The sequence below is a fragment of the Archocentrus centrarchus genome, chromosome 9 (genome assembly GCF_007364275.1).
Source record: "Archocentrus centrarchus isolate MPI-CPG fArcCen1 chromosome 9, fArcCen1, whole genome shotgun sequence".
In the NCBI taxonomy this organism is placed as follows: domain Eukaryota; kingdom Metazoa; phylum Chordata; class Actinopteri; order Cichliformes; family Cichlidae; genus Archocentrus; species Archocentrus centrarchus.
Window position 1 is genome coordinate 4423751 of NC_044354.1, and position 27013 is coordinate 4450763.

The following is a 27013-nucleotide window of genomic DNA, read 5'->3' on the forward strand; positions in this document are numbered from 1 at the left end:
CGGACTAATAACAATAATAATATTCAGTGATTATCTTATCATTGCATGTGTAATTAATAATTATATTTTCATACTTTCCCCCCTAAAATAAATAACCTTATCAAAAGCTTTTGTCTGCTTACAAGAAGAAACTTTCTAAAAGGTTGTAATTCATCCTTGTAAAACGTTTGTTTGATTTTTTTTCTAATGCTTTCTAAGGGAATAGCAAAACAACATCATAAAAAATTACCATTAATTTTAGACAAATATTCATTTTAATGTATCTCAAAAAGTTGCGACACGCTCAAAACACGCCACACAGAAGTCAGGACCCCTTTATTTTCTTCTATGTCACATGACTGAATCGTGTCCCGACGTCATCACCCTTCACGGAAGTCGACGCTGTGATGATGGTGTCGCCGTTAGTGTAGCAGCAGGAAGAGAATGTTTGCTTCCAGTGAAAGAATAATATCACCTGCTTATAAGTCTTTGTAACGCAGTGAACAGCTGTAGAGTTTTTCTGCGGAGCCGGTGAGGATTTAGATAGCTTACTCCCTCTCCCGGAGGCGGTCTCTGTCAGCCTGAAATAAGGCGCTGGAAAACATGTCTCTGTTCCAGTCGGCACTAGATTTCCTCGCCGGGCCCGGCTCATCCGGAGCGGCCAGTCGGGACCAGAATGACTTCGTCGGACAAGTCGTGGAGCTCGGTGACATGAAGCTGAGGATCAGGAGAGTGATCGCGGAAGGTGAGATAGGAGTGTACCACAGCGAGAAATTTTGGTCACGTCTTCTGCGGCTAGTCATGCTAGTTAGCTGAATTGGCTAACATGTTAGCGTTTGTGAAATACCTCTACTGGAGTCAGTGATAATGTCGTTGTCAAGTGCTGGCCAATGACAACGATATTAAGAGTTACAACGAAGCAAACACCGGGAGATAATTTGGTTTCGAGTGTATCTAGTAAATGTTATATCGGTTCCCAGATTGCGGTACTTGAAGGAGATGAATACATTTTTATCTTCAGCTTAACATGTTTGTGTTACCGCTTTAATTCGCAGAGAGCTCCGTGTGTGCACGCAGAGCAACACTTTACGTGTCCACCTGACCTTACCACCTTTCATAGAAACATGGCACTTTTGGCTCCATCAAAAATTTTTTAAAGGTGTGAGTCAGGCCTGCCGGGCCGCGAACATATAAGTGATGACTGTTGTTAGTTGCCAAACATTTACACAACAGGGTGGGCCGAAAACTCTCTTCAAATCTCAGTCGAAACACCGCATTTGAAAAGCTTGGCTGGATTGTTTTTTGTGGCGTCAACAAGAGGGCTGTTCCAGTGTCAGCACTGGTACCTGCCTATTTAATCCTTCTTTTTTTTTTAAGTACATAAATATCTCCCATCTTTAGTTAGGGCTGCAGTAGAAACAAGTGAATACCAGAGATGCCACATGAAGAAATCCACTGGTCAGATTTGTGACAACAAACGGGGATCTTGCTGCATGGCTAGAGCACATGATAAATCTTTATTGTCAGGTTAACCACAATTAAACAGATTCAGACTCACATATATAATCTGTAGTTTAGATTTACAAAGTGCTTGAATTGGTAACTGGCAACAGTTCAATGTGATCTGATTAGTAGATCCTTTTTTCTCAGCCGTTGTGTGGATGGGAACCTAAATTGAAACTGTCTCCAACAACAAAAAGACAAAGGCTGATTTGATTTTCCTGATTTCTAGAGGTAGCACTGATCATTTGCTTTGTGCCCGGTCTATAAATATTATATTCTGCTTCTTGTAGGCATGTGAGAAGAGAACATAGTGCACTCTCAGGTTACACGATCTGATGTGCTCCAACATTTCACATAAACAATCAAGAAAGCTGCTTAGATCAATGATTGCTGAAGTTGAACTCCACCTAGTATCTTGCCGAAAAGTGCTTTCAAATTTTGGCAGATGGGTGTCTTCAGTGTCCCAGTTTCACAGCAGGAACCTCCAGCTGGCAGGCCAACCGATTTCACTTCTTCCATGGGCATTTCTAGACTCTCCCGGCACATTTAAAGCTACCTGGCACGTCTTTTTCTTTTTATCCAGTGCACTTTATATCCTTAATGGTGTCTTTGAACACATCTCTCTCTACACATCTATTTTGGACAGCTCTTACCTGTCCTAGTAGACTGTTCGTGGTATATTTTATTTTGCATGAGGCCTTCTGTAAGCTGCTATGAATTTACAGACTGTGGAAGTCAGTTCACTGTAAGGGCTGGGGGGATTTTTCCCTGTCTTTATGGTGTGAAACAGCATATCAGCCAAACATTGTTATTGCCCTGTCAGCTGATTTGATGGCATTTACTAGTGTCTGTGGCTGATGTTTGTGTTTTGTCACATCAGTTTTAAGCTGGCTGAAAAAATAGGGTGATAAAAGACTTCAGGTCCGTTGTGCTTGTGAGAACATTCACAGAAAGGCCCTAACCGGCTGGCAGGTTTGAACCAGGAATCACGCTGCACCGCTGTTCCTCAGATATCCTATGAGCTTTTTTTCCCAACGCTTATTCCGCTCTCTTTATTAGTATAATTGGTGTTGTGCTTTCACTTCCTTACCCACAATAGTTTGATTCAGACAGGTTAAAGGAGACACACAAGACTTCTAAAATCAAAGCAGATGGTGGAGTGGAGATCATTTTACACTAAAACGCTGCCCATCAGGCTATTTGAATGGTGCCATTGTTGGAACTTATTGCTGAGACAAAGACAATGGGTTGCTTTAACCAGATGGTTCTGTGTTTCTAGAGCTATAGTTTTTTTGTTTGCTGCACCAGCGATAGGGTTGTAATTACCCAAGCCAGTATTGTCTCTGAGTGAGATTAAATAAATTACTGTGATGATGAAGGACTGGAAGTATTTTTAAGTACTTTTCTGTATTTTTTTTCTTACAATAGTTTGGAAATTGGAGCAAAGGAAGTTGAGCTTTTTCAGGTTTCAGCCTCTTATCTTCCCCTTCACAAAACAGCGGAAGACATTTGAGCTCTACAGGGACGTTCTCAAAATGAACCACGTTACACATGAATCCTGTAAGGGACAACACATTATGCTGCGGTTTGATGTCAGTTGTATTTTTTGTGTGCCATGGGCTCAGAAATGTAGCATGAAGATGTTGGTGCGAGTCCCAGAAAAGGCCGTTTGTAAGAACTGGGGAAATAACCACCATACACACTTGGGTCTATGTAAAGTAACCTGTTAAAGATTGAAAGGATTCCTTCAGTTTTTCATGTGCAGAGCTAGGCTGGTAGTTGATTTACTCATCTCTATGGTAATCCTGGCATTTCCGTGTTTGCCTGAGGCTTGTTAAGTAGAACTACTTGGAAGAAGACACACATGCACGCGCACACACAGAGACCAGAGTTTCTTGTTCACCAGTCACAGTGACGCTTTAGTCAGGAAAAAAAACAAGTGACTGTAGGAAGGGGCACGTTATGTTGGTACTGTCATGTAAATTAACTATAACTCTGTGGCGATTGATAAACTAGATCCTCTTTTCTCTGATTGTCAGCACATCAGTTTAATTTTTGTAGCACATGTGCATCTTCTGCTTAGACACTTAACATTCCCATTATGGAATCATTAAAAAGCTATGTCAATTTAAGGGTCTGGCTTTAAGCAGCACAGAATAGTTTCATGAAATACATCGTAATGAGGATGGTGTGGTACTATCTGAAAACGGTTTCTCTAGAGGGGCGTACTGCGACAGAAGTTCAACACAGCCAGACTTTCCTTGTGTTAGCAGGCTCAACAAAACCTGAAACCCCAGTTGGAGATAACGGGTATCACGACAGTGGCTATCAATTTCTGCTTTTAATCCGGGCTTTCTGTTTCATGTGTGCACTCATATAAAAAGGAGCATTTTAACAGGTCGTATGACTCTTCTTTTGCACAAAATGATCCCTGTGAAAACTGCCTTCTCCAATCAGAGACATTATCAGATGATGACAAAGATAAAATGGTAATAAAAATCTATAAAGAACATAAAAAACAACAGAAAAATGCAACACTGCTGCAAATAAGACAAGAGATTAATCCTGCTGAAAATCATTAATTTGGTGACTTAGCACACAGAGGAATAAAATAAAATATTTTAATTTCAGTTAATTATTCTAATGCTCAGTGCACTCTGCTGCTGTTTATTTCTAAAATAACAGCTTCTCATTAGAGCTCTGAAACTTTAAACTGGATTCATTTAAACATTAAAGGTTACTGTCCCATAGCCCAATAAAAGAGACGTGGAAATCGCTTTAGTTAAGCAGATCAAAATTAAATTAATTGTGATTGAACAGGTATTCTTGGTGTGTGGTCTGTGTTCTGATAGCTGCAATTCCAGCAGTGTAAGAGAGACTTAGCAGCAGATTAGAATCACGTATAACAATGTTTATACATTTTCTGCTTCACCACATGAACACACTTTCCAGTGAGAATGCAATGTACAGTTTGCAATGCTGCAACTTTCCAGCTGGGCTTTATTTGTGATGTTAGTAAGGTCCAGCTTAAGATAAAACATATTCTCCTAGCAGAAAATCTGTATTACAGTTAGGTTCAAACCACTGCAATCCAAAACTCTGGTTGTAACCTGCTCCCAACCAGGTGATTTAACCAATTAAAAAAAAAAAAAAAAGTCACTTTTGTGACACAGAAAACTCTGTATGGATTTCTGTGAAAGACTGATTATAGTAGCGAAACTTATTTTGACCACATAATAAGCAGTCAAGGTTTTAACCACACATTCAGTGAAAAACATAATCAGCAGGGCTTAAAGAGGAGCCTAAAGGTTAGAGAAGCAAGCTTGCGAAAGACACGTAACGAGTGTTACTGTTGTTTTTTTCAGCAAGGAATTTAAGCTCGAGCCTCTCCCCTGTGGTTGCAACAGATAAGACTGTGCTTATTTGTGACTTCTAAGCCTGAATGATTGTGGATATGTAGAGGGAGGGGGGATTGCTGAAGTTTTCAGTACTGTATACCATCATGAGGTGAAATGTAATCAATTCAGTGATCCATGAAATAAAATGGATTGCTTGGTGTGCTGGTTGTATTCCTGTGCTAAAAAGGAAAATCCATTCAAAAACACAGTATGGATTATAGCTATTGAACATGTTCTCCTGCTTGGTTTGTTAATGGCTGTACTAAGTGATGTTGCAGGGTAATGTCACCAGCCATCACTTTTAGTTCAGAGCAGTTCAGACACAGAAGTTTGACACCAGCTAGAAAATATTACACAAACTATCCTCGTCAGCTTCACACAATTTTGGGATACAGTGACCATCTGAGGCTGGTGAGAGTGTGTGAGTTTAGGAGCTCTTAGTCATAAAACACTAAAAATTAACAATAATAAGAATTGATTTATTGATCCCAGAGGGAAATTCACAATTAAATCCTCATTACTGTATTTTGATTTGTTTTTTTTTTAAAGGTGGCTTTGCCTTTGTGTATGAAGCCCAGGACATGAGCAGTGGTAAAGACTACGCCCTCAAGGTAAGATAAGGTGTACTGGCTCACACCCTCAATGCTGCAAGTGTGTCACTGTTACATTTTGGCTGTATCAATCACCACTGAACATTTATTTGTTTATCACTGAACATTTATTTGCTCATGCACCCATTTGTTAATATTTAGGGCAGTGTCTTTACTGTATTACACAATACACAGAATCCGGCACATTAGCCCTGCTCACACTGATTTTGCGTTCTACAGCATATGCTTCTATTATGCAATAGAAAGGAAATACTACAAGTTATGAGTAATGTACACTAGTCAGTATGTGGGATGCAATACTAGCTGTGTTACTACGTACCCTTGAACATCCAATGAGATGTGACCCTTCACAGTGTAACAGAAAGATTTAGCTTTTTTTTGTATTTATATGGTATGCTGTGCTAACAAGCTATAAAGAAACTTTAAAAAAATGTAGGCTTATTATTGCGGGTGACTGCTTATCCTGCTATTTTGACGATCATATTCAATAATTACTGCAAGTCATTTAGTAAAGAATGATGTGGCTCCAGGGAATTATGCTCGCACCGTTTGCTACATACTTAATTCTGTTCGTTCTTCAGTTTCTAATTTAAATATAAAAACTTCAAAAGCTGAAGAACTAAGAATGTGAAGAATTAGAACAAATGGATTCATGTTTTTGTGTCTGTACTGCTTCACTGTCAGGATTCTCTGTGCTGTATTGTAGAAAAGTTAAGCAGTTAATTGTAAATGAGCTTTTAATGCAAGACAAATGAATTATAAATGCACAGCACCATGTTTGGACTGAGGAATCTCTGAAAGTGGCTAGTGAGTGTATCTATCACACAATTGGAGTTATGAGTTTTAAAATAATTATAATTTTATTGTTGTTTTTAATTCAAACTAAATGCTTTATGGGCTATTTATTGATGCAATATGTTAGTACAGTCTTGTTAAGGAAGTATTATGTAAAGATTGTGTAACTTTGATCAGAAAGCATTAACAAACTGATTGATTGAATGAATGCTTTTTTCCTCCCAGAGGTTGCTGTCTAATGAAGAAGAGAAGAACAAGGAAATCATTCAGGAAGTCTGCTTCATGGTATCCTTTAATCATTTATAAATAAAGGGAAAAATGTTTTTGTCATTTTTTAAAATCATCTTCATTATAGACAATAACAATTTGTTCTGGTAGCCCCTCAGAGCTAGAACCCTGAGGCTTGTCACAACAGCAGCGTTTTTTCTGTATGTTCCTTCACTCGCTGGCTCCATAGAAAAAGCTGTCAGGTCATCCAAATACAGTTCAGTTCTGCTCCGCGGCCTCGATCAGTAAAGAGGAGTCAGACACTGGGCAGGCTGAGTTTCTGATCCTCACTGAGCTGTGTAAAGGTAAATGTGCACACTGTTACACACAGAAAGGCACTGTTCTCAGTTTTTTCCTCTTCTTTGTGGTTCTTCAGTGCTGAATCAGTTCTTACTCATCAAATGTATGCGCAGTAATTCGGGGGTGCTGGAACTGTTTCCGAGTAACTTCCACTGTAAGACGTTTGTCATGAAAGTTTCCTGTCTGTAGCCTTTGTGCTTCCTGCTCAGCTTCCTTTTTGTGTAGTTACAACAGATATGGTTTTCATTCAGCAGTTTTTCAGCTTTCTAAGCAAATCCTTACGACTTACCACAGGAAAGTGTCTTAACAGAAATAAATCATTTATATAGTGTGTGTGTGTGAAGCACTTTTTCTTTCATTTAGTAATTTTATGGGTAATACGAGAGTTTTATCTGCATGTTTACATTCTTTTATCCTTTTGTATCCCTTCCGCCTCAGGTCAGCTGGTGGACTTTATAAAGAGGGTAGAGCAGAGGGCTCCTCTATCATGTGACACTGTGCTAAAAATCTTCTACCAGGCGTGCCGTGCTGTGCAGCATATGCACAAACAGAAGCCTGCTATCATACACAGAGACCTCAAGGTTGGTCTGCCTCTGGTAGTGGAAGAGTGAATGATGTATTACAGGGGAGGATGAATAAAAAAGTTGTTTAATTAGTGCATTTTTCTATGACTACATTTTCACAGTATCACGTGCTGCTGCCTCATTTTACAGGACAGTTCATAGTTCTGTTTTATGAGGCTTATTTCTGGCAGTTAAATGAAATGCTAACTCACTGCTTGCTTAATTTGTCACAGATTGAGAACCTCTTGATTAGTAACCAGGGCACCATCAAGCTGTGTGACTTTGGCAGCGCCACCACAGTGTCACATTATCCAGACTACAGCTGGTCGGCACAGAAGAGGTCCATGGTGGAGGATGAGGTACCCAAACATGCACACACTTAAACATCAGTTCTTGGTCATCTTAACAGGGACCTCCTTATAAAATACACTGATTATTAAAATGTATTGAATATTATATGAGATCATATTTTTCTAGGTTTCATTAATCAGTCTAATAATCTAAGGCCATTTTTGAACATATTGATAAATTAAAAATATGACTTCTGAAGTTATTACAGTCGAGTCACTTGTTATAAAGCACATTTAAAACAACAGGAGTTTCCATTTAAGATGAGTCAACAGTAAAACTATATAAGAATACACAGGATAAGGACTAAAACCAGAAATAAGGGCAAAAATGTAAAACCACTTAAAGATGAGAAATGTTACGATATTGTGCAAAAATCTGGAGCCACCCCTCATTTCTTTATATTTCTTTATAAGGTCTTATAATGCTGGCTGCTTTTTTTAAACTCATTTTCAGTCCAGTCCTTGTATCTGACCATTTTCAGATGAATGTCTTTTTCAAGCCACTTAACGCTGACCTGTAGATCATTAAAACATGACAGGGCACCTAACTCAAGAGATGAACCAGTGCTGTGCCTACATATAACAGACAACAACTTTAAATTATATCTTTAGGCTCTTTGTTACTATCAGCCTGTCTTAAAAACACATCATTTGTTCCTTTTATTTAGTTGAATCTACGAAAAACACCAAACAATAACACATTTGGCACATGCTAAAAAGCATTTTTGCACCAACCAGGTGATTCCCAAAGAGCTATTGGCTGAAAACCTGGCATATCTCTGCATGGTGCGCAGTGTTTCCTTAAATAATTTGAGGAAACTGGACAAGTGGAGGACAAAAGCAGTAAAAATTATCTACAGCAGACTGACAGTATCTGAAAGTCATGTCCTTATAAAATAGGAAAAAAATCGGAGACCTCAGAAGCCCCTTTTCCACTGACACGGTGCCGGTGCCAAGTGTTCAAACCGTTCAGCACTTTTCCCACCGCGAACTCTCTCAGTACTCGGCCAAAAAAATGGGTTCCATTCCAGCACCGTAAACTAGCTTGTCTGGAAAGAAGGAACGTGTGACGAAAGTGGCAGAACGGCATGACTCTGCCATCTCGACCTAAAGTTTTCCACACCCATTTCACTGCATTGTGTGTATTATTATTACATGAGAAAAACGATGCAATTTTCACAGCCGTGAATTAGGTTGGGCTTCAAGGCTGAACTTGCTGCTTTGCATCAGTTCATATCACAGATGCAAAGTGCGTGCTTGTCGTCTTGTTCGTAATCGCTGTCTGTGTTTACATTGTGCCGCACACAGATGCTGCAGTTTTGTTAGGATTGTAAAACGTGTTTGCAGCACAAGAAATAAAGTTTGTAAAAGAGGAGTGTGTTCTGCCACATTTGTGCCCTTCGGCTTCTGTTTCAAGACGAGGAACCGCCCACACTCATACATAAAGAAAGTGCAGTGGAAATGCAGGCCTGTTCTTAAGCATTTCACCGGTTCATTAAAATTGGCACAGGTGCCTTGTCAGTGGAAATGTGGATGCATCTGGCTTCAGTGGATCTATCTACTGTTCACCAAAGCCTGGTCTCAGTTGAAGGGTGGTTGTCAAGAAGCCATTCTTAAGAAAAAGAAATGTGGAGAAAAGGCTGAGATATGCAGTGAGTGTCTGCAGCCATCTGTGGAGGCTCTGTCATAGTCTGGAGCTGCATTTTAACCAGTGGTGTTGGGAATCTTGTCAAAATTGATTTAATTATGAACACAGAGAAGTACTGTGAGGTTCTGATCCACCATGTAGTACTATCTGGAAAGTGTCTGACGGGCAGCGGCTTAATTTGTCAGCATGACAATGATCCCAAACAACTGCCAATGCAGTAAAAGCATACCTGGATAGAAAAACACGTAACACTATAACTAGAATACTAAATAACTGGGTTGGCCTCCCCACAACCTGGACCTGAACATTATTGAAGCAAGGTGGGATTCATCTTGGCAGAGAACAGAACGAAAGGGAGCAAACATCCACAGAAGGTCTTTGAATGACCTCAAGAAGCCTGGAGAACCGTCCCTGAAGACTACTTAAATAAACTCTCAACAAAACTGCCAAAGAGAGTTCAGGTTGTAGACAGCAGAATAAAGGTGATCATACAAAGATTTATTTGTTCCCCCATTTCAATAAATCTCTGCACCTATTTCCCCTTTTCTTCGCAAAATACATAGAAATGAGGGTGGCTCAAGACTTTTGCGCAGTACTAGAGATAGAGAAAAGGAATCAAGGAGTGTTTAAAAAAACATGATGCAAAGCAAAATAAAAATAAACCCATAAAGGAACCTCAGAATGAACTGAAAGCAAAGGATAAGAAGTGGATAAAAATGTATTAAAAATGGTAAATACATAAAAGACAAGATTAAGCTGAAAACACAGAATATGTCATCTTAGAACAGTTTAAATATGTAAATGAATCTATTTCATCACTGATAATCTTAATGGTCCTGGTTTGACCAAGTTTGTGTTTATTCCCTTAAATCATGTTTGGAGATTGAAGGTTGAAGTCTGCTTCACATGTGAACAATTTATGTGGTTTTCATTTGTTTAAGAAAACATGGAAACGCTTCAGTTTTGTTATAAAAAGCTAGATGATTAATTGAGACAACAGCAGACACATACAGAACTCTCAGTGGCCCTAAGTGGGCAGAAACCAGAAACCTTTAATTGAATTAATAGCCAGAGATCCAGGAAGCCCCGATCAATCATGTAAATTATATTTATACCATAGCCACACAGCCGCCCATTCACTTTGCCCAGATGACCTTAGAACGCAGGACACCAGAGGTCTTGGTTTGTAAATCTAATAGACTGCTCGTTCACCAGCCACATGTCGCACATAATAGATGTGAGTATATACACGCATCGTGTGCACTTCTTATATAATGCTTAGCTCTGTAGTGGGGAACACGTGGCTTTTTCACTTCTGTGTAATCAGGAGAGAGAATTTTACAAAGATTTACAAATGTACGACTTCATATTTGCTTTGAAGTTAGTTTTTTCTTTTTTTTTTTTTATGTCTTTTTGTAGATAACGAGGAACACCACGCCTGCATACCGAACACCAGAGATGATCGATCTCTATTCCAACTTTCCCATCAATGAGAAGCAAGACATCTGGGTCAGAGCATTGACTTTTTTTTCTAAATGTGCATATTCATTTTCAGATATTAGTTCACCTCTCTTTATTATTATTTCTCTTCTTCTGCCTTTGCTGTGCTTATCTTTTGATGCATGTTTTTGCGTATTTTTTTTACCGCAAACAACCGGAGTTTGATTATCGTACTCATCGTGTGTCCTCTCACCTGCAGGCGCTGGGATGCATCCTCTACCTGTTGTGTTTTAAGCAGCATCCATTTGAGGATGGGGCCAAGCTACAAATTGTCAACGGAAAGTACTCCATCCCTCAGAACGACGTCAAGTACACTGTGTATCACGACCTCATACGTATGTACTGCCTGTCAACCAGTCAGTTCATTGATTCATCAGTTCCAGCTAATTGCTCACAAGTTACAGTCGATGCCCTAAGCCAAATCTGCTTCACACCTTTACCAGCCTGCCAGATGTTTAGGGCAGCACTGCCAAAAATAGCATTCATGTAGAAAAATCATGCCACTAAATGCAATACAGAGCACTGGAAATGTAAATGATTTAAAATATGTAACTAGCTTAGTTTGGTTAAACAACAAATAAAATATGCCCGTCTCTTTCAAAGAGTCTTACAAAATCATACACTAAAGTTCTTTAACTCTATAGTGATATTTATTTATTCACATTGATTTCCATGTATGTGACTGACAAATTAGTTATTAATTAATTTTAGACAGTTTTCTGCCATTTTCATGAATATTTTTTATTATTCCATTGCCCATAAACATCAGTGCATTTATACTCACCTTTGTCATAAGTCTTTTTTTATCAGTTACATCGTCATGCTAACTTAACACACATTCTACCCTCCCCCCTTATTCTTCCCTCCTCCTCTTCCTCCTCAGGTTCCATGTTGAAGGTGAACCCAGAGGAACGTCTGTCTATTACAGAGTTGGTCAACCAGCTCCAGGAGATAGCAGCAGCGCGCAACGTCAACCCCAAGTCCCCCATTACTGAGGTGAGAGAAGCTATACTATAATAAAAACAAACAAAAAATACCCCTGCTATGCAGTATTTATAAAAAAACTTGTGTATGTGTAGAGTAGCTCTTGAATCTACATCTCGAGTTCATCAGACAAGTTGGTGGTAGTGAAATCGTTTCTGCTTCAGGTATCGTTCTGAGTCGCTGACAGCTTTCACAAGTGTATTTTAGAGTAAACTGATCGGCTGAGGCAGTGGGGCACGTCCTCAGTGTGTGTGCCAGCCTGTGAAGAGGCTACTGACAGCCCGACCGACCACATGGCTTCTTCCTCTATGTGTATGCGTTTAAATGCGCACACACAACTTAAACTCCCTCAAATTGCTGATGCTGTTACATTTGCTAAGCCTCACATACAACACACACAGACTTGCGAACACACACACAAGCACAAAGGAGTCTGTATTCTCTTTCCCAGGCGCTTCTCTTCCCAGCTGGTAAGGTCCTAATGGGCCCAAAGAGAGAGAGAGACAGACGTGGAAAATGGGTGAACTGAAATTTAAAGCAAACATGAAGTGATACCAACACTTTAGTTGCAAAGCAGCATTTTCAGTGGCTATTAAAAAAAAGCTTTTTGACACCCACCACCTACAGTGGCTAATTGAGCACAATCAGATTTGAGATTTAACTCCGGGTTTTGGAACCGAAAACCACTTTACTCTGCGTGGTGGCCGACCATGACCAACTTATCAGCCACGATTCTCACCGCAAATCCTCAAAAATCCAGGTACTTATCACTAAACCCTCAGTCATTGTTGTGATTTACATAAAGCTGCTTTCAGTTTCAACATTTGCCAGGTTTACACTGATTTTTATGTAATTTTTTTCCTGCAATGTGTGCCTGCTTGTTTTGTGCTGATTGGGTGTGTGACTACGCTGAACTAAATGTTGGTTAAATGACTTTATGTTCTGGAATAAATGAAGAAATTGAGGCAATGAGATTTGTTTTGTTTTTTTTGTTTTTTGGATTTATAAAAATGTTTCACTAAACTGAATCCTGATGAGGCTGTTAAGTGTGTGCAGAGTGAAGGCAGATTTGGCGATTGCTGATCTGATTAGGGTTAAGAAGGGGTTTCCCTGCTGGATCTAAGGAGATTATGATCCTCGGACTTCTCCTCCTCCTCTTTCTGCTGCAGTTCGGCGCAGACATATGGAGAGGCTGAGAGGAGGGAAAGGAGAAAACTTGTGAAGGAAGTGAGACACTGAGAGGGAAATAAGCTAGACGTTACGCAGAGGCTGTTTGGCTGTTGAACACAGACCCAGACCGCCAGTAATCATCTGACACCGCCTATTTTTAATTTGTTGTAATTCGTCTATTTTTTTGGAGCTACGGATTTTTTCATTTCGGGACCTGATGTGTTTCTTAACACTTTTTGGCTCTGACCATTCGTTTTCTATCAAGCTCTGTTTTTATTCTGTGTGACCAAAATTGTGTATTTTTGGAGTATTCTTTATTTTTTCTTTGATATTTTTGAAGATATTTTGATTTTCCAAGGATGCTTTGATTTGAACTTTAACTTTCTGATGGTTTAGCCACTCTGTTTAAACAATACAGGACGTCTAGGCCACAAATCTTCTTCTTTTTTATATATATATATTTTTATGTCATTAACCTACCTGTTACAATGTTAAGTACATACTACTGTTGGCGTCCTGTGTATGATGGCTATGAATGTCTGCAGTTGCTGGAGCAGAACGGCGGTTTTGGCAATAATGGCGCACAGCCATCCATGCAGATCCACAACAGCCACAACAATGCAGGTAAAGGCTTTTTTCCTTTTTAATGGTAGGGGTTGGGATTGGGACAAAACTTGTTAGGTTGTGGGTTGGGTTGTGTTTTTATTGTTTTTTTGTTTCAGGTGTTCACAGTTAAGTATAGGAGATTAAAACTGTGTGAAAGCACAGCAATATTGATATTTCATTTTGTCAGTGCCTTGTTTCCAAAATGGAAATGTCACAACTTATGTATTTGCTGTTGTTCAAAGATATAGAACCGAATTGCAGCTGCAGGGCTTTTTTTGTTGTTGTTGTTCTGATGCTTTCAGAAACACCTTTTTCTGGATTGTTTCTGTGATATAAGTTCACAAACAAGCCAGTCGATTGATTTCAGTTTAAAGTCCCTGCACAGACATCCCTGGCAAAAATTTGCTCAGGTGTTTGCCTGATTGTAGAAGGCTGAAAGAGAGAGAGGGAGCACCTGTCATTCACTGTTTAGTAGAACACCAATCAGATGTCCAACGGTGAAGAAAAGGCATGACTCCTCTTGTCCAGAAATGCTCCTGTGGGGAAGCACCATCAGAAACGGCTAGATCCGTATCTGTCCTACAAATTCTACTGTTTAGATGTAACTGAGCATGACATTTAATTTCTCCACCCTACCACTGCAACTCACTCAGTAACTGCAGTAAACTGCAGTTATTGTTATACCAGTGACCACCCAACTGCTGACGCATTTAACACACATACTAACTCTTCCATATCCAAGGTCCTATAAGGTCACTAAAAGTTTTTTCCTTCTCTGAGTGAGGAATGGCCACGATGGACTGCATTAGGTTGGCTATTTTTAATGGTAATAGAACAAATCCTCATATTTGTTATAATATATGTTCAGGCTCTTGGCATGATGAGTCATAGAATCAGGATAAATGTTCCTCAGCAAAACAATCTAATAACCAGATATTTTTGTCACTAATTTTGATGGATCTTTGCAAAGAGGTTCACATGCTGCTGGTGTGTTATAGTAAGCAATGTGCGATTTGAATGTTTATAGCATAGCTGGTAGTGGTGTGCTCAGATTTCAAGTTTAGTAGTTGTTTTTTATATGAATCTGTTGCAAAAAATATAGATTAAAATGCTTCTTAGAAAAGAAAACGTTACACCCACAGACCATGCATTAGTATGTCTAAAGTAAAATGAAGGATTTAAAAATAACTAATTTGTTTGTTTTTGAGCTTATTTAGATTATGGATAGCATAAGCTCAAAGTACTTGGTGAGAAAATTATATTTGAAAATAATATTTGTCTGTTCATCTCACAATGAGCATAATAGGCTTATTTTTCCCATAAATATCCACACAGACTTATACATACGCAGAGACCTGCAAGCTGTCTACTGTCCACTAAGAGGATTTCTGCACTACCAGTCAACCATCTGTCGAAGGGCAGAATATGTTTGCTCTTTCCCTTGAGGAGTGGCTCCAACCGCCTGTTGTTATAACTCAGCATCAGGCAGCTGCATTACAGCTAAAAGAAACTGATTTTATCTGATGCATTTATTAGTAAAATGCTTCAGTTTGAGCCCTTTTAATGAACCCCAGAATGTAATTAAAGGTTTATATGAGCATGATCGTTCTTCATAAGTGTCACACATCTTGCTGCTAATAGCGGGCGGCTGTGATTTCACTAGCTAAACCAAGTGTATGCGCTTAAGCTCTGACATTGCCTGTAAATTCATTATATTTACTATTATTTACCTCACCTTTTTTAAAGGTGTATATGATCCTGATCAGTCTGGGAGTGGCCTGTTTGATATCTTAAAGGGAGGAACAGAGCGCTTCCTGACCAACATAAAGGACACTTCCTCCAAGGTCATCCAGTCAGTAGCTAGGTAAGATGCTTCTTGTTACCATGAATTTCATTCTTCAATTTATTTATGCCTCACTTGTTGTCATATACATTTTAATAAATCTTTTTCATTATGGTTGCTTTTTTGTTTTGGGGTTTGTTTGTTTTTTGTGTGTTTGTTTTTTTGGAGGAGTTGACTTTCAGTTAAACTTTCTACATTTTTACATTGGTTACATGTAGTTGCATATAATGCATAGTTCCACCACAGTATTTCCTTTGGTAATGTTAAATGTCAAATTTTAATGTCCTGTACGGATCCAGAAAATGGCAACTGTTTTCTAAGCAACACTGTTTCTCAGTTGTTTCGTCACAGTTGCGTTAACCTAAAGTGAATGTAGATTATTGTACACCTGCAACTGTGTCTCACACTTATCATAACCTGGTCCCAGATTTACCTTTTAAAAGGAACATTTTGTTGTGTGATTGTCTAAATGTGCGTTTCCACTCAGACTGCAGTGTTTATGGTCCCAGAGGATGACGTACCTTATTCATTTGCCATTCTCTTACTGACCATTGCTACATTCATTGACTAATGGAGTCTGCTACACTGCAGCAACCAGTGTAAATGTAATGACTGCGAAAGGTATAGACAGGTTAAGCAGCAAAGTGTTCCTTTGATAGCCCCATTGTTCACATCTGTTAAAGTTTGTCTCATTTGGTTATTTCTTTCAGTAGTTTGCTCCATTTGTTTGGTCATTTTTTTATTTTTTGTTTTTTTTTTCCCCCCTCTGTCCCAAACTCTCATGGTCCCACTATGTGTCCATCTCCTAGCAGCCCAAGGTAAATATGGGTCAGTGAAATGCGTCAGCTCATGCGTTACTGTGTGTGTTCTGTAGTGTGTGTTTAATTTAGTAGGAAAAAATTTTATATGTCTTTTGTTGCTCAGTGTCCACCATCATACCTTGCTGATCCTAACATCGCACATTCAGTAATTGAGCTGAGTGAATGCAGAGTGTGATGTGAATGGACAAACCCTTACTTATTGTAGGTGCTCGCCTTGCAGCCGGAAGGTTGCAGGTTCGAGCCTCTGTCCCTGGGCTGCATTGTGTCCTTGGGCAAGACACTTAAACCACATTGCCTAATGGTAGCGCCGGTCTCTGGCTGCATGACCGCAGATGCTCGTCTCTGGATGAGTGATCTGGAATCATCATTTCGTTGTGTGCCTTGTGCGCACAATGACAATGAGTTGAATCTAATCTAATCTAAAATGATACACGGTAGTCAAAACAAACTCTCTCTGAGAGTCTTTCAGGAAACTATTGAACTAATATTAACATGTTCAAACTTTGTTTGAGAAAACTAGAATTGGTGTCATAGTAGTGATGGAACAGAAAGCAGTGCAGATTCTTAGTCATTTAAATGGACCATAAATGGTGACATTTGTTTTGGTGCCTTTAACATAGCAATCATATTTGTTGCTATAAATTAAAAGCATCATTTTTTAAAATGTATTTATTTAAATATAACTATAGGTAAAGAGCCCCTTTTTGTTTGTTGTTGCTTGTTTTTGTCATATCAAATTTGATTACATGATTTATTTAATCTACCTTCTTACTTTAAAGTAACTGTTAACACATTACTTTTAAGTCTTTAAATTCCACTATTTTATCCACTGATTTAAAAATATTCACATATTTTTATGTGTGTGTATATAAAATAGTGTGTGTGTGTGAGAGTGTTATGTAGCTATGCTTTCAGGTCTACATGGAGTAATCATCAGAAATAATTTCAGGGTAGCCACTGGGGTTGTTTTTACTTTTAATTTAAATGCACATCAGAAATTAAAAGAATATTTAATTTGCATGCAACTTTTCTTGCATCTGTTGAGCTGTTTATTCATACTTTTAGCCACCTGTCTGAACCATGTATTCATCACACATAACCACCTTGTGATTTACGTGCTTGCTTGCCAAATAGTTTTTATGCTTTCACTGCATATTTTTTAGGTTTTTAACCTGACTTAATATGTCCACGTTTTATTTTGACTCCACTGCTTACTAAATAACCTTTTCAGTTACATGTGTCTTAATTTGTGTCCTAATATCATACAAGTCAAAGTCATCATCACAGATGGCTCAATTTCTTTGTTTGGCCTACAGTTTGTTTGTCTGTACTAAACTGTATGTGCACTAGAAATCATGTTGCCTTGTTTTAGTTGTCGTCATTATTCCAGTATGATTGTGTATTAGTAAGATCCAATGAAACCTAACTTGTATATAATATTACTGCCAGTATTACTTAATACCCAGGAGCCATTGGCAGTAATGAGTGTTCCTGTGTGTGTGTGTGTGCATGTGTGTGTGTGTGCTTTCAAGCATTTGCCAGATGCTTGTGCTGCAATAAAGAATAAAGAAAGATAAACTGGGGACTGTCTTAATTATATTTACATAATTACCAGGGCAATATTAATCAAAACTGGTTGAAATTGTGTATTGAGTGGCGGCTCTGGCTGAGATGAATATCCAGCAGTTGATCATCCTTCAACATCTGGATTTCAAAACCAGAGTTGAAAAGCTTTCGTTTCTCTACCAGTTTGTATCATTTGGCTGTTTTCAGCCCTGTTTTATCATTTATGCTTGTCCTCGTACTGTTGTGTACATACTGGTTTTATAATTGCCCTTTTAATTTCTGTTACAGCTATGCCAAAGGGGACCTGGATATTTCATATATCACCTCCCGAATTGCAGGTAGGCATACTGTCAACCATAGAAAAGACTTCACCATTCAGTCATTTCATATGTGCCAAGTACAGCATCATCAGTGACCCCCATTCAGACACGCCTTTGCTGTGTGTGTGTGTGTGTGTGTGTGTGTGTGTGTGTGTGTGTGTGTGTGTGTGTGTGTGTGTGTGTGTGTGTGTGTGTGTGTGTGTGTGTGTGTGTGTGTGTGTGTGTGTGTGTGTGTGTAGTCATGTCTTTCCCAGCAGAGGGAGTAGAGTCGGCAATAAAGAACAACATTGAGGATGTCCGGCTTTTCCTTGATTCACGTCATGCTGGCCACTACGCTGTGTACAACCTCTCCAAACGATCCTACAGGCCCTCTCGATTCCACAACAGGGTATGACGTTTTTGCGTGCTTGTGTGTGTACGTGCATCTTTGTGATATGGGGTTTGTGTCAGTGTGGGAAATCCCTAAAAACGAAGGGTAAATTATAGCTTAGTCTGGATAGTCTGTTTACTCTCAGTAATTACAGGTGTAATAGTGTTTATAGGTGCTGTTGTGATGCCTAATTTTTGTGTGTGTGTAGGTTTCAGAGTGTAACTGGCAGGTGCGCCGTGCCCCTAACCTCCGCAGTCTCTACAGCGTATGTAAAAACATGCATCTATGGCTCAAACAGGACCAGCGGAACATCTGTGTAGTACACTGCCTGGTAAGTTAGCCCTTTGCACATGCTCAGATAGGGAGGAGTACTGAAGGACATGGCGTGAAACTGAGCGGGATGCCACCTGCCACAGCTTCACTGTGTACCCCTTTCTGTGTGCAGGATGGCAGAGCAGCATCAGCAGTGGCAGTTTGCTCCTTCTTGTGTTTTTGCCGCCTTTTCACCACAGCTGAGGCAGCAGTCTACATGTTTTCAATGAAACGCTGCCCACCGGGCATAACACCATCACACAAGAGGTATAATGTGTAGAAAAGGAGGCTGATTTGTGGGTTGGCCATCCTTAGTAGGACCCACGATCTCAATTTTGCTTTCTGCTGTTAGGTATATAGAGTATATGTGTGACATGATGGCGGAGGAGCCCATCGTCCCTCACAGCAAGCCTGTAGTTATACGCTCCATCGCCATGACGCCAGTGCCACTGTTCAACAAGCAGCGTAACGGGTGCAGGCCGTTCTGTGAAGTCTATGTTGGAGATGAGAGGGTCCTCACCACATCACAGGAGTATGACAGGATGCAGTAAGTTTTTGTCTGCACAAGCACGGCCTGACAGGTTTCCCTTTACTTTAACAATCTAATCTAAATGTTATCCAGTTACTCACTTTGCAGTTTCCTCTCTCACCATCTCACTTTTCAGGGATTTTAAGATAGAAGATGGGAAAGCAGAGATTCCTCTCAATGTTACAGTTCAAGGAGATGTACTGGTTGTGATCTATCATGCAAGATCTACGCTGGGAGGACGTCTGCAGGCAAAGGTATAAACACAGACACCCTTGCTTAAAGCCTCAAATTGGTGATGAATATGAAGAAACACACAGCATTTATAATTCTCCTTCAGATGGCATCCATGAAAATGTTCCAGTTCCAGTTCCACACAGGCTTTGTACCAAGAAATGCGACCACTGTCAAGTTCGCCAAGTATGTATGCTGTGTTAATCCATAGGATACTGCTGCAAGTTATTTTTATTAATATTCATTAACAGTTGAAGCTGGTCTTGATTGTTGAACTTTTGTAGCTGGATTTCTTGTAACAAGTAATTTAAACTAGAGTGCTTTCAATATGCTTTGTTCATAATTTCTTTTTTATTAACTTGTTCTTCTCTCAGGTATGATCTGGATGCCTGTGACATCCAGGAGAAGTACCCAGACTTGTTCCAGGTCAACTTGGACATTGAGGTTGAATCCAGGGACAGACCCAGCACCAAGACACCTCCGTGGGAGGGCTTCCAAACCAAGGGCCTCAACCCCAAGATCCTTTTCTCCTCTCGTGATGAACAGCAAGAGATCCTCAGCAAATTTGGTGCATGGCTTTACTTTGAGTGATAGTGTTTTCATCTATTTCTTATTTTGTTTTTAGATTAGACATCTTCCCTCTTTTCTGCCCTTGAGCCGCTCTTCAGTTTTTCTAATTTACTCATACATATGAACTAAACTTGAAACCTTTATCGCTGCAGGTAAGCCTGAGCTGCCTCGTCAGCCAGGCTCTTCTGCATTTTATGATTCAGAGTTGCCCCAGCTAGCTCAGACCCCTGACAGTTCCAATGCAACAGAACCAGAGTCTCCTATGAGCAATGATGCTAATGCCAGCAACTTCTTCCAGACCCTGGACTGGGAAGGTAGTATTCTGTTGTATTCTACTCTATAAATCTGTAATCTATAATTTTATTAATCTATGTAGCATTTTCTTAACCTTTTTTACCTTGAATTTTTCACTGACCAGCTTCCTATGATTACAGATGTGCGTGGCTCTCAGGATACCTCAGACAACCAAGGAGGAGGATCCATGAATGAGCAGGAGGACCTGAGTGATCAATCAGAAGGAGAGTCTGACTCGTATTATGCTGCCAGTGGGGAGCCATTGTCACGTGACCACAGCGAGTCGCTGTTTGATTCTAACTTTCAGGTGCAGAAAATCTTATCAATATATTAATACATTATTCCTCCCTTTATACGTCTATTAAGTAGTACCAAAATTCTCTTTTTCTTGACTCCATTTATTTCTTTATATTCTTGGTTTCTTTGTCTCCCCTTCAGACGGCATCTCCTGCAACACCGGAGGCTCCTCCTGACGACACAGCTGACCTCTTGGGGTTGAACTCTGACCTTCAACCTCCATCCATGTCCTCAACCACCTCTGCTCCTCAACAAGGAGATCAGGGAGAAATGAAAACTGCTTCCAGCAACAGCGACCTCCTCAATGACTTATTTGCGCCTCCTGCTGGTCAGACAGGAGCAGTGCAGGAAGATTTGTTTTTCAGCGGGCCGGCCAGTGGGGCCACACCAGACCAAAAACGTAAGGACCGAGGCTTAATACGTGCTAATTGTTTTATTCTGAAACTTCTTCAGTTTCACTTAATACAGTTTTCCTGTCACTTTTTCTGTGTTGCAGCAATGGGAGATCTTTTTGATCCATTTGGGATGGGATCTGGCTCTGGTGTCGGCTCCAGTGTTGGTTCATCTCGTCAAGCCTCTGGACCAGACCTCTTTGGAGACTTGTTGGGTTCTGATAGTTCAGCCACCAGTGGATTTAGTTCAGCTCACAGTAACGCCACTCCCGCTTCTAACACCAGCCTCTTCAACCTCAGTAAGTACATCAGTTCCTGTGACATCAGTCATTGTTATCTCCCAACTATCTAGTGTTCAAATCCCAATGTTTGCATTAAGGATATATGATGATTGTTTACACACACACTGAACTAACACACGGGATAACCTTCCTGACAGTATCTTACAATATTCCCACTTTTCCAGGAGAAACTATTTTCACCTTCCTACAAACACTGAGTTGATCTCACAATCCTTCCTCTCAACATTTTCATTTACATGGGAAAGAGAGTTCATTGTTGAGATGCTTTTCTCTTAACAGATAAACTTGTAAATGATACCCCTAAGATGACATCTTCAGCCAGCCAGCCAGACCTGCTCGGTGGATGGGACAGCTGGGCAACAGGGACCACTGCAGGCATGAGCACCACTGCTAGCAAACCCAGTTATACCAATGCAGGTAGGAGGAACATTCCTAAATAAACACATTTATTTGTCTATAAATGTGTTTTATAGACAAAATCAAAATTTTAAATCTGAAAAAGTTGTGACTTCCATATTTTTCACTATTTTTAGCTTCTGGTATGACATCCATGTCAAAGGCCAAGTCTCAGACCTTTGATCCTTTTGCTGACCTGGGAAACCTGAACTCCAACTTGCCAGGTAGGAGCCCATGTAAGGGTGCTGTGCTGACAGTAAGCCGAGCAGTTTATGCCCATAAAAGAGGAAGGCTGTCAATCTTATAATCCTATAAATTGATCTCATCTAACTATAACCCCTCAATTTTTTTTCCTGCAGGTTCCTCCAGCAGTCATTTTTCTGGGCCTTCTTTTGGCACAAAGGGTCCTTCTTCTTCTTCTTCTTCCTCTTCCTCTGCTAAGCCTCAAGCTCAGCCATGGCAGGCTGGAAGACCCACCTCAGCCCAGAACAAACCTTGGATGCCCGGACCAGGGTCTGGATCTGGCCCTAAAGTGTCTACAGCATCTCAGCCTGCAGGCTCGCAGTCCTCTAAACCAAACTACAACCTTAACTTCACTAGTGTCATCGGTGGGAGAGAAGAGAGAGGAGTTCGTGGGCCTGGATTTGGTAAGAGAAATATGTATACAATAACCAATCAAACATTTGGGAGAGAACATTAAAGAGTTAAATGAGGTGGGGCGCCCGGATGGATTAGTGGTGAAGCCGGCGACCACATATATATGCCGCGTTGTGGTGCAGGTGGCGTGGGTTTGAGTCCCGGCGTGTCTTCTGTCTCCCTCTACTGCTGATAAAAGCCACTGTGGCCAAAAATGCAAAAAAAAAAAAAGTTAAATGAAGTGTTTTACATTTTATTTTTGTTTACTGATTTTTGCTTGTAGTTTGTGGTACTTTAAAGTGTATCAGGAAATCAAATGTCTTGTATTTCCCTGGTCTTCTCTTTGCTTGAATAAGCATGAAATCTTTTTATACCCATAAAGTTTGTATATCGTAGATAATTTTTCTGTGCTGTTGTCTCTCAGGCCCCAAGCCAAAGGTAAAGGAAGATGATTTTGGGGATCTGCTCTCAACTCAGGGTTTTGCTTCTAAACCTGACAAGAAGGGACCAAGAACCATCGCTGAAATGAGGAGACAGGAGATCACAAAAGACATGGATCCTCTGAAATTACAGGTAGCAATCTCAATACATATGTCAAGGCTCTTTTATTTATACGGCACACTTAGAAACAGGAGTGGTCTCAAAGTGCATTTCAGTCAAAGCAAACAAGTGTACAAAGATGTAAGAATAAAAACTTAGCCACGATTGCAGCCAGAAGAGATAAAAGGAAAAAATATTAAAACATGGAGGATGTAAAAATTACAATCCAGTGAATACATTTACAAAAACAAAGTTAAGCTATAATATCACAGTAAATTACTATAAAGAAATAAATACATTAGTGGGAAAAAAAGAAACGATAACGATAAATAAGCATCAAAAACTGTGAGTGAACTTGTCAAAAACTGGGGGGACGAAAACAGCAGGAAAAGTGGATCTCAGGTATTGAATAAGACCTTATATGTGATGTCATATAAGGTCCATATCTGCAGGCAACAGTGAATGTTACCTTTACTTTTTAGCCAAGAGTGGTGAGCTGACAGGAGATGTTGGGAGGATGACCTAAGAGACTTGGGACAGAATATGTGAATGACTTGTTAGATCAGGGGTAGGGAACTCCAGGCCTCGAGAGCCGGTGTCCTGCAGGATTTAGATGTGTCCCTGATCCAGCACACCTGACTCAAATGACTGAATTACCTCCTCAGTCTACAGTCAAGTTCTCCAGAGTCCTGCTAATGACTTCTATATGTGATTCAGGTGTGCTGGATCAGGGACACATCTAAAACCTGCAGGACACCGGCTCTCGAGGCCTGGAGTTCCCTACCCCTGTGTTAGATACTTAAAAACACAGTGTGCGCTCCTGGGCAAAAAGCTTTTGTAAGAACTACAGTGTGTGTAGTTCTTACAAAAGCTGCTCTGGTTAAATAAAGGGGTGATAGCAGTGAGTAAATCACCATTGTCTGCTGATGCATAAAGCCAGCCAAAGATGCAGACTGAGAATCCCAGAAAACTGGACTTTCCACTATTTCAAGTGTCGTCTTCACCGTCTGCAATATCTCAAAACTGTGTCTGAAAAATGTAGTTTATTGAACAGTTTCTGATGAATAAACTGCAAACAACAGCACACTGCTTTATCCCAAATCCTCCTCCAATAAACCTCTTGGCTGTGAAGGGAAACAGTAGCTTCCAAGTTGTAAAAATCTGTTATTATGCTGCAGATTTTGGACTGGATTGAAGGGAAGGAGCGAAACATTCGAGCACTGCTGTCAACTCTTCACACAGTGCTGTGGGAGGGTGAAATGCGCTGGAAGCCTGTGAGCATGGCCGACCTGGTGACACCTGACCAGGTGAAGAAATACTATAGGAAGGCTGTGCTGGTTGTCCACCCAGATAAGGTACAGTATCAAATCCTGCTGGATCTGAACAATGGTGCCAATGCAAAAGTGCCTTAAACGGCTTTATTTATTTATTTAAATTAGCCAGCAAGCAGGAGGCAACCCTTCGAGTTGTAACAAGTAGTCACATTGTATCGAAAACGCTAAAACTAGCCCTCCTTTTCACTTGATTTATGACCTCATTATATGAGATGAGTTTTGTGCCTGATGCTTTTATGGTCTTCTTTAAAGTAGCATAATGCTTATTTTGTTAATTGTTGTATTTAAAGATTAAACACAGTTATCAGTTTATCTATTTTTAGCATTTTTGCCTCTGAAAAACATTTGAATGCTCATCTTTTATGTTTTTAATGCTGTATTAATCAGTGCAACATCTTTATGCTGTCTTCAGGCAACGGGCCAGCCTTATGAACAGTACGCTAAGATGATCTTTATGGAACTGAATGACGCCTGGTCAGAGTTTGAGAACCAGGGATCCAAAGCACTCTTCTAAAACCCTGGCCTGGATCCCAGCTAGACCAGACCAGACCAGACTGGACTGGATTTGGCCTAACAAAACAGCAGACTGGGCCAGATTGGACAGGACTGAGCCCACATTGGGCCTTAGGGGCAAAAAGCCTCTGAGAGGTGTCCTCTCTACCATTCCCTCCCTCCTTCTTTATTTTCTTCTGTTTCTTCAATCCAAAAAAAAAAAAAAAAAAAGACCTTTTGCCTCATGTCTGGCTGTCATGAAAGTTTCCTTGCTGGTCTATAAGCAGCCAGTTAAATAAACGTGATCATTCTTGAACTCACTGCCTACCTGTATGACTGCCTGAGTGGTGCTGCAAACATCAGGAGGAAGGATTAGGCAACAATCACGGAGAAGACAAAATGGAAACAAAAACCAGAAAATAAAAAGACTTCTAAAATGATCGTAGTCTGATAAAACACCCCAACGCTAATACAACGCTGATAAATCGGCTGTGGCTGGATGTTGAAGTCATTTGTGCCTGGCACTTGTGCAAACAATCAGTCATTAACTGACTGGTGAACCTAAATTGAATGTGGCTGTAAATCAGTCAGCATGCCGGCCGACGTGAAAGTCCAAAAGATACATTTTTGTGTTTAGTTGCCTCAAAAGAGCCAAGGCTGCTGTTGAGTCTAGGAACATACCTGCCATGGCCAGGACTGGATTTTTAAAAACATCCTGCAATGATACAGAAGCAGGATTTAAATCTCCCCAGGATTCTTAAATGAGAGAGATCTATTGAAAATGACCTCTAATACAGATACTGCTGCGCCTTTAGGGGTGAAGACTTGTTTGGGTTTGTTCTTGAGCTGTTTCTTCTCCAGAAAGTGAAGACAGTTGCCTGCTGAACACTACTAGTGCTGCTTCTACCATTATCATTTTTGCTGCACACACTCCTGAGATTGATGTTAAATCATGCTATAAACTCAAGTGGGCAGTCTGTTGTTTTTGAAGTGCTCTTTTAATCCTTTCCACTCAGGCTACACCGTGTAGCTAACTGCATGCTCTCCTACACCAACACCTCACGAGGTAGGTGTGTTTGATTTTTTTTTTTTTTTAAACCAGGGTAGTCCAAATGGGCAGCAGCTTTTCTTTTCTTTCGGAAGTGCTCTTTTTCTTGTAGCAGAAACGGAGAAGGGGATATCCATCATCAACTGTCATTACACCCCTCTCTGTCTCTTCAAGCTTCACCCACCTCCGGTGTTTAGAGTTCTTTTTTTTTTTTTGCAAGATGAGTAACTGAAGGATTGAAAAAGGAAATGGTGATTTAATCTGGTTGCTCTGTTTTATGTTTTCTTGTATTTTGGGGTCCATTCTCTGTTTGCATTAAGCTGTTTGTCAGTTAATCATCACTTCAGTGTAAATATAAAAGTCAAGTAGTTAAGATGGCTGGCTGGGCATTTTGTTTTTTTGAGCTTCATGGTTGGCTGTGTGTGTGTGTGTGCGTGTGCGTGCGTGTGCGTGTGCGTGTGTGTGTGTGTAACATAAAGAAACCTTGTTGAACATCATGCTTTCTTGTCAGCATTCACAATCTTTTCTCCTTAATTTAATTTTCTCAGCCTCTCCCATGTCTTGTGATTATTGTACATTCATCTCTTTCCAACTCTGACTTGTTTATTTCACATTTTACCTCATGGACCAATCAAATCACCTGTTTTCTTATTTATTATTTTTTCTTTTTTTTGTGGGGGGGGGGGTTAACATATTTTTGTGCATATTAATGGCACAAATGACATAATATATAAGTGGAATGTGCTGAGGTGAAATGGGAATGTGGTTACTTAATCACAGTGAGCCTCTTTGTTCCTGTTTTCATTCCAAAGTATCAAATATCAATACGAATGTGCTTTTACAAATATATATCGTCTCTCTGGTTATGTGGTATGTGTTTCAGTTGTCCATTCATTTGCCTTTTTTTTTTTTATTAAACATTTTTTTTCCTCTTAATGCAGAACTGCAAATTTTGGTTCTATTCTCCATTTTGTTACCATTCACTCAAAGGGGCCAGCAAAATAAAATTAGGAAAAAAATATATAATTTTGATGCTTGAAATTCAG

The 27013-nt window shown here is 40.0% G+C and overlaps 1 protein-coding gene across 2 annotated transcripts; it reads left to right on the forward strand.

Annotated features, from left to right (window-relative positions):
* Window positions 1-582: 582 nt before the first annotated feature.
* LOC115785436 (cyclin-G-associated kinase-like) lies at window positions 583-25150 on the forward strand. 2 transcript variants are annotated; one of them, XM_030737062.1, is made up of 30 exons: window positions 583-724; window positions 5430-5491; window positions 6512-6571; window positions 6744-6858; window positions 7292-7434; window positions 7650-7775; window positions 10834-10923; window positions 11114-11249; window positions 11798-11910; window positions 13614-13692; window positions 15421-15538; window positions 16327-16335; window positions 18193-18242; window positions 18464-18612; window positions 18803-18925; window positions 19040-19173; window positions 19259-19453; window positions 19572-19689; window positions 19773-19852; window positions 20041-20234; window positions 20389-20550; window positions 20671-20837; window positions 20969-21227; window positions 21324-21518; window positions 21801-21938; window positions 22055-22141; window positions 22277-22564; window positions 22978-23126; window positions 24272-24448; window positions 24840-25150. In XM_030737062.1, the coding sequence occupies exons 1-30, from the start codon at window positions 583-585 to the stop codon at window positions 24939-24941; spliced, it is 3960 nt and encodes a 1319-aa protein (XP_030592922.1). In that variant the 3' UTR covers window positions 24942-25150. The 2 variants fall into 2 exon arrangements, with proteins under 2 accessions (XP_030592922.1, XP_030592923.1); XM_030737063.1 differs by lacking the exon at window positions 16327-16335 and having other exon boundaries at window positions 24840-24980.
* Window positions 25151-27013: the final 1863 nt, after the last annotated feature.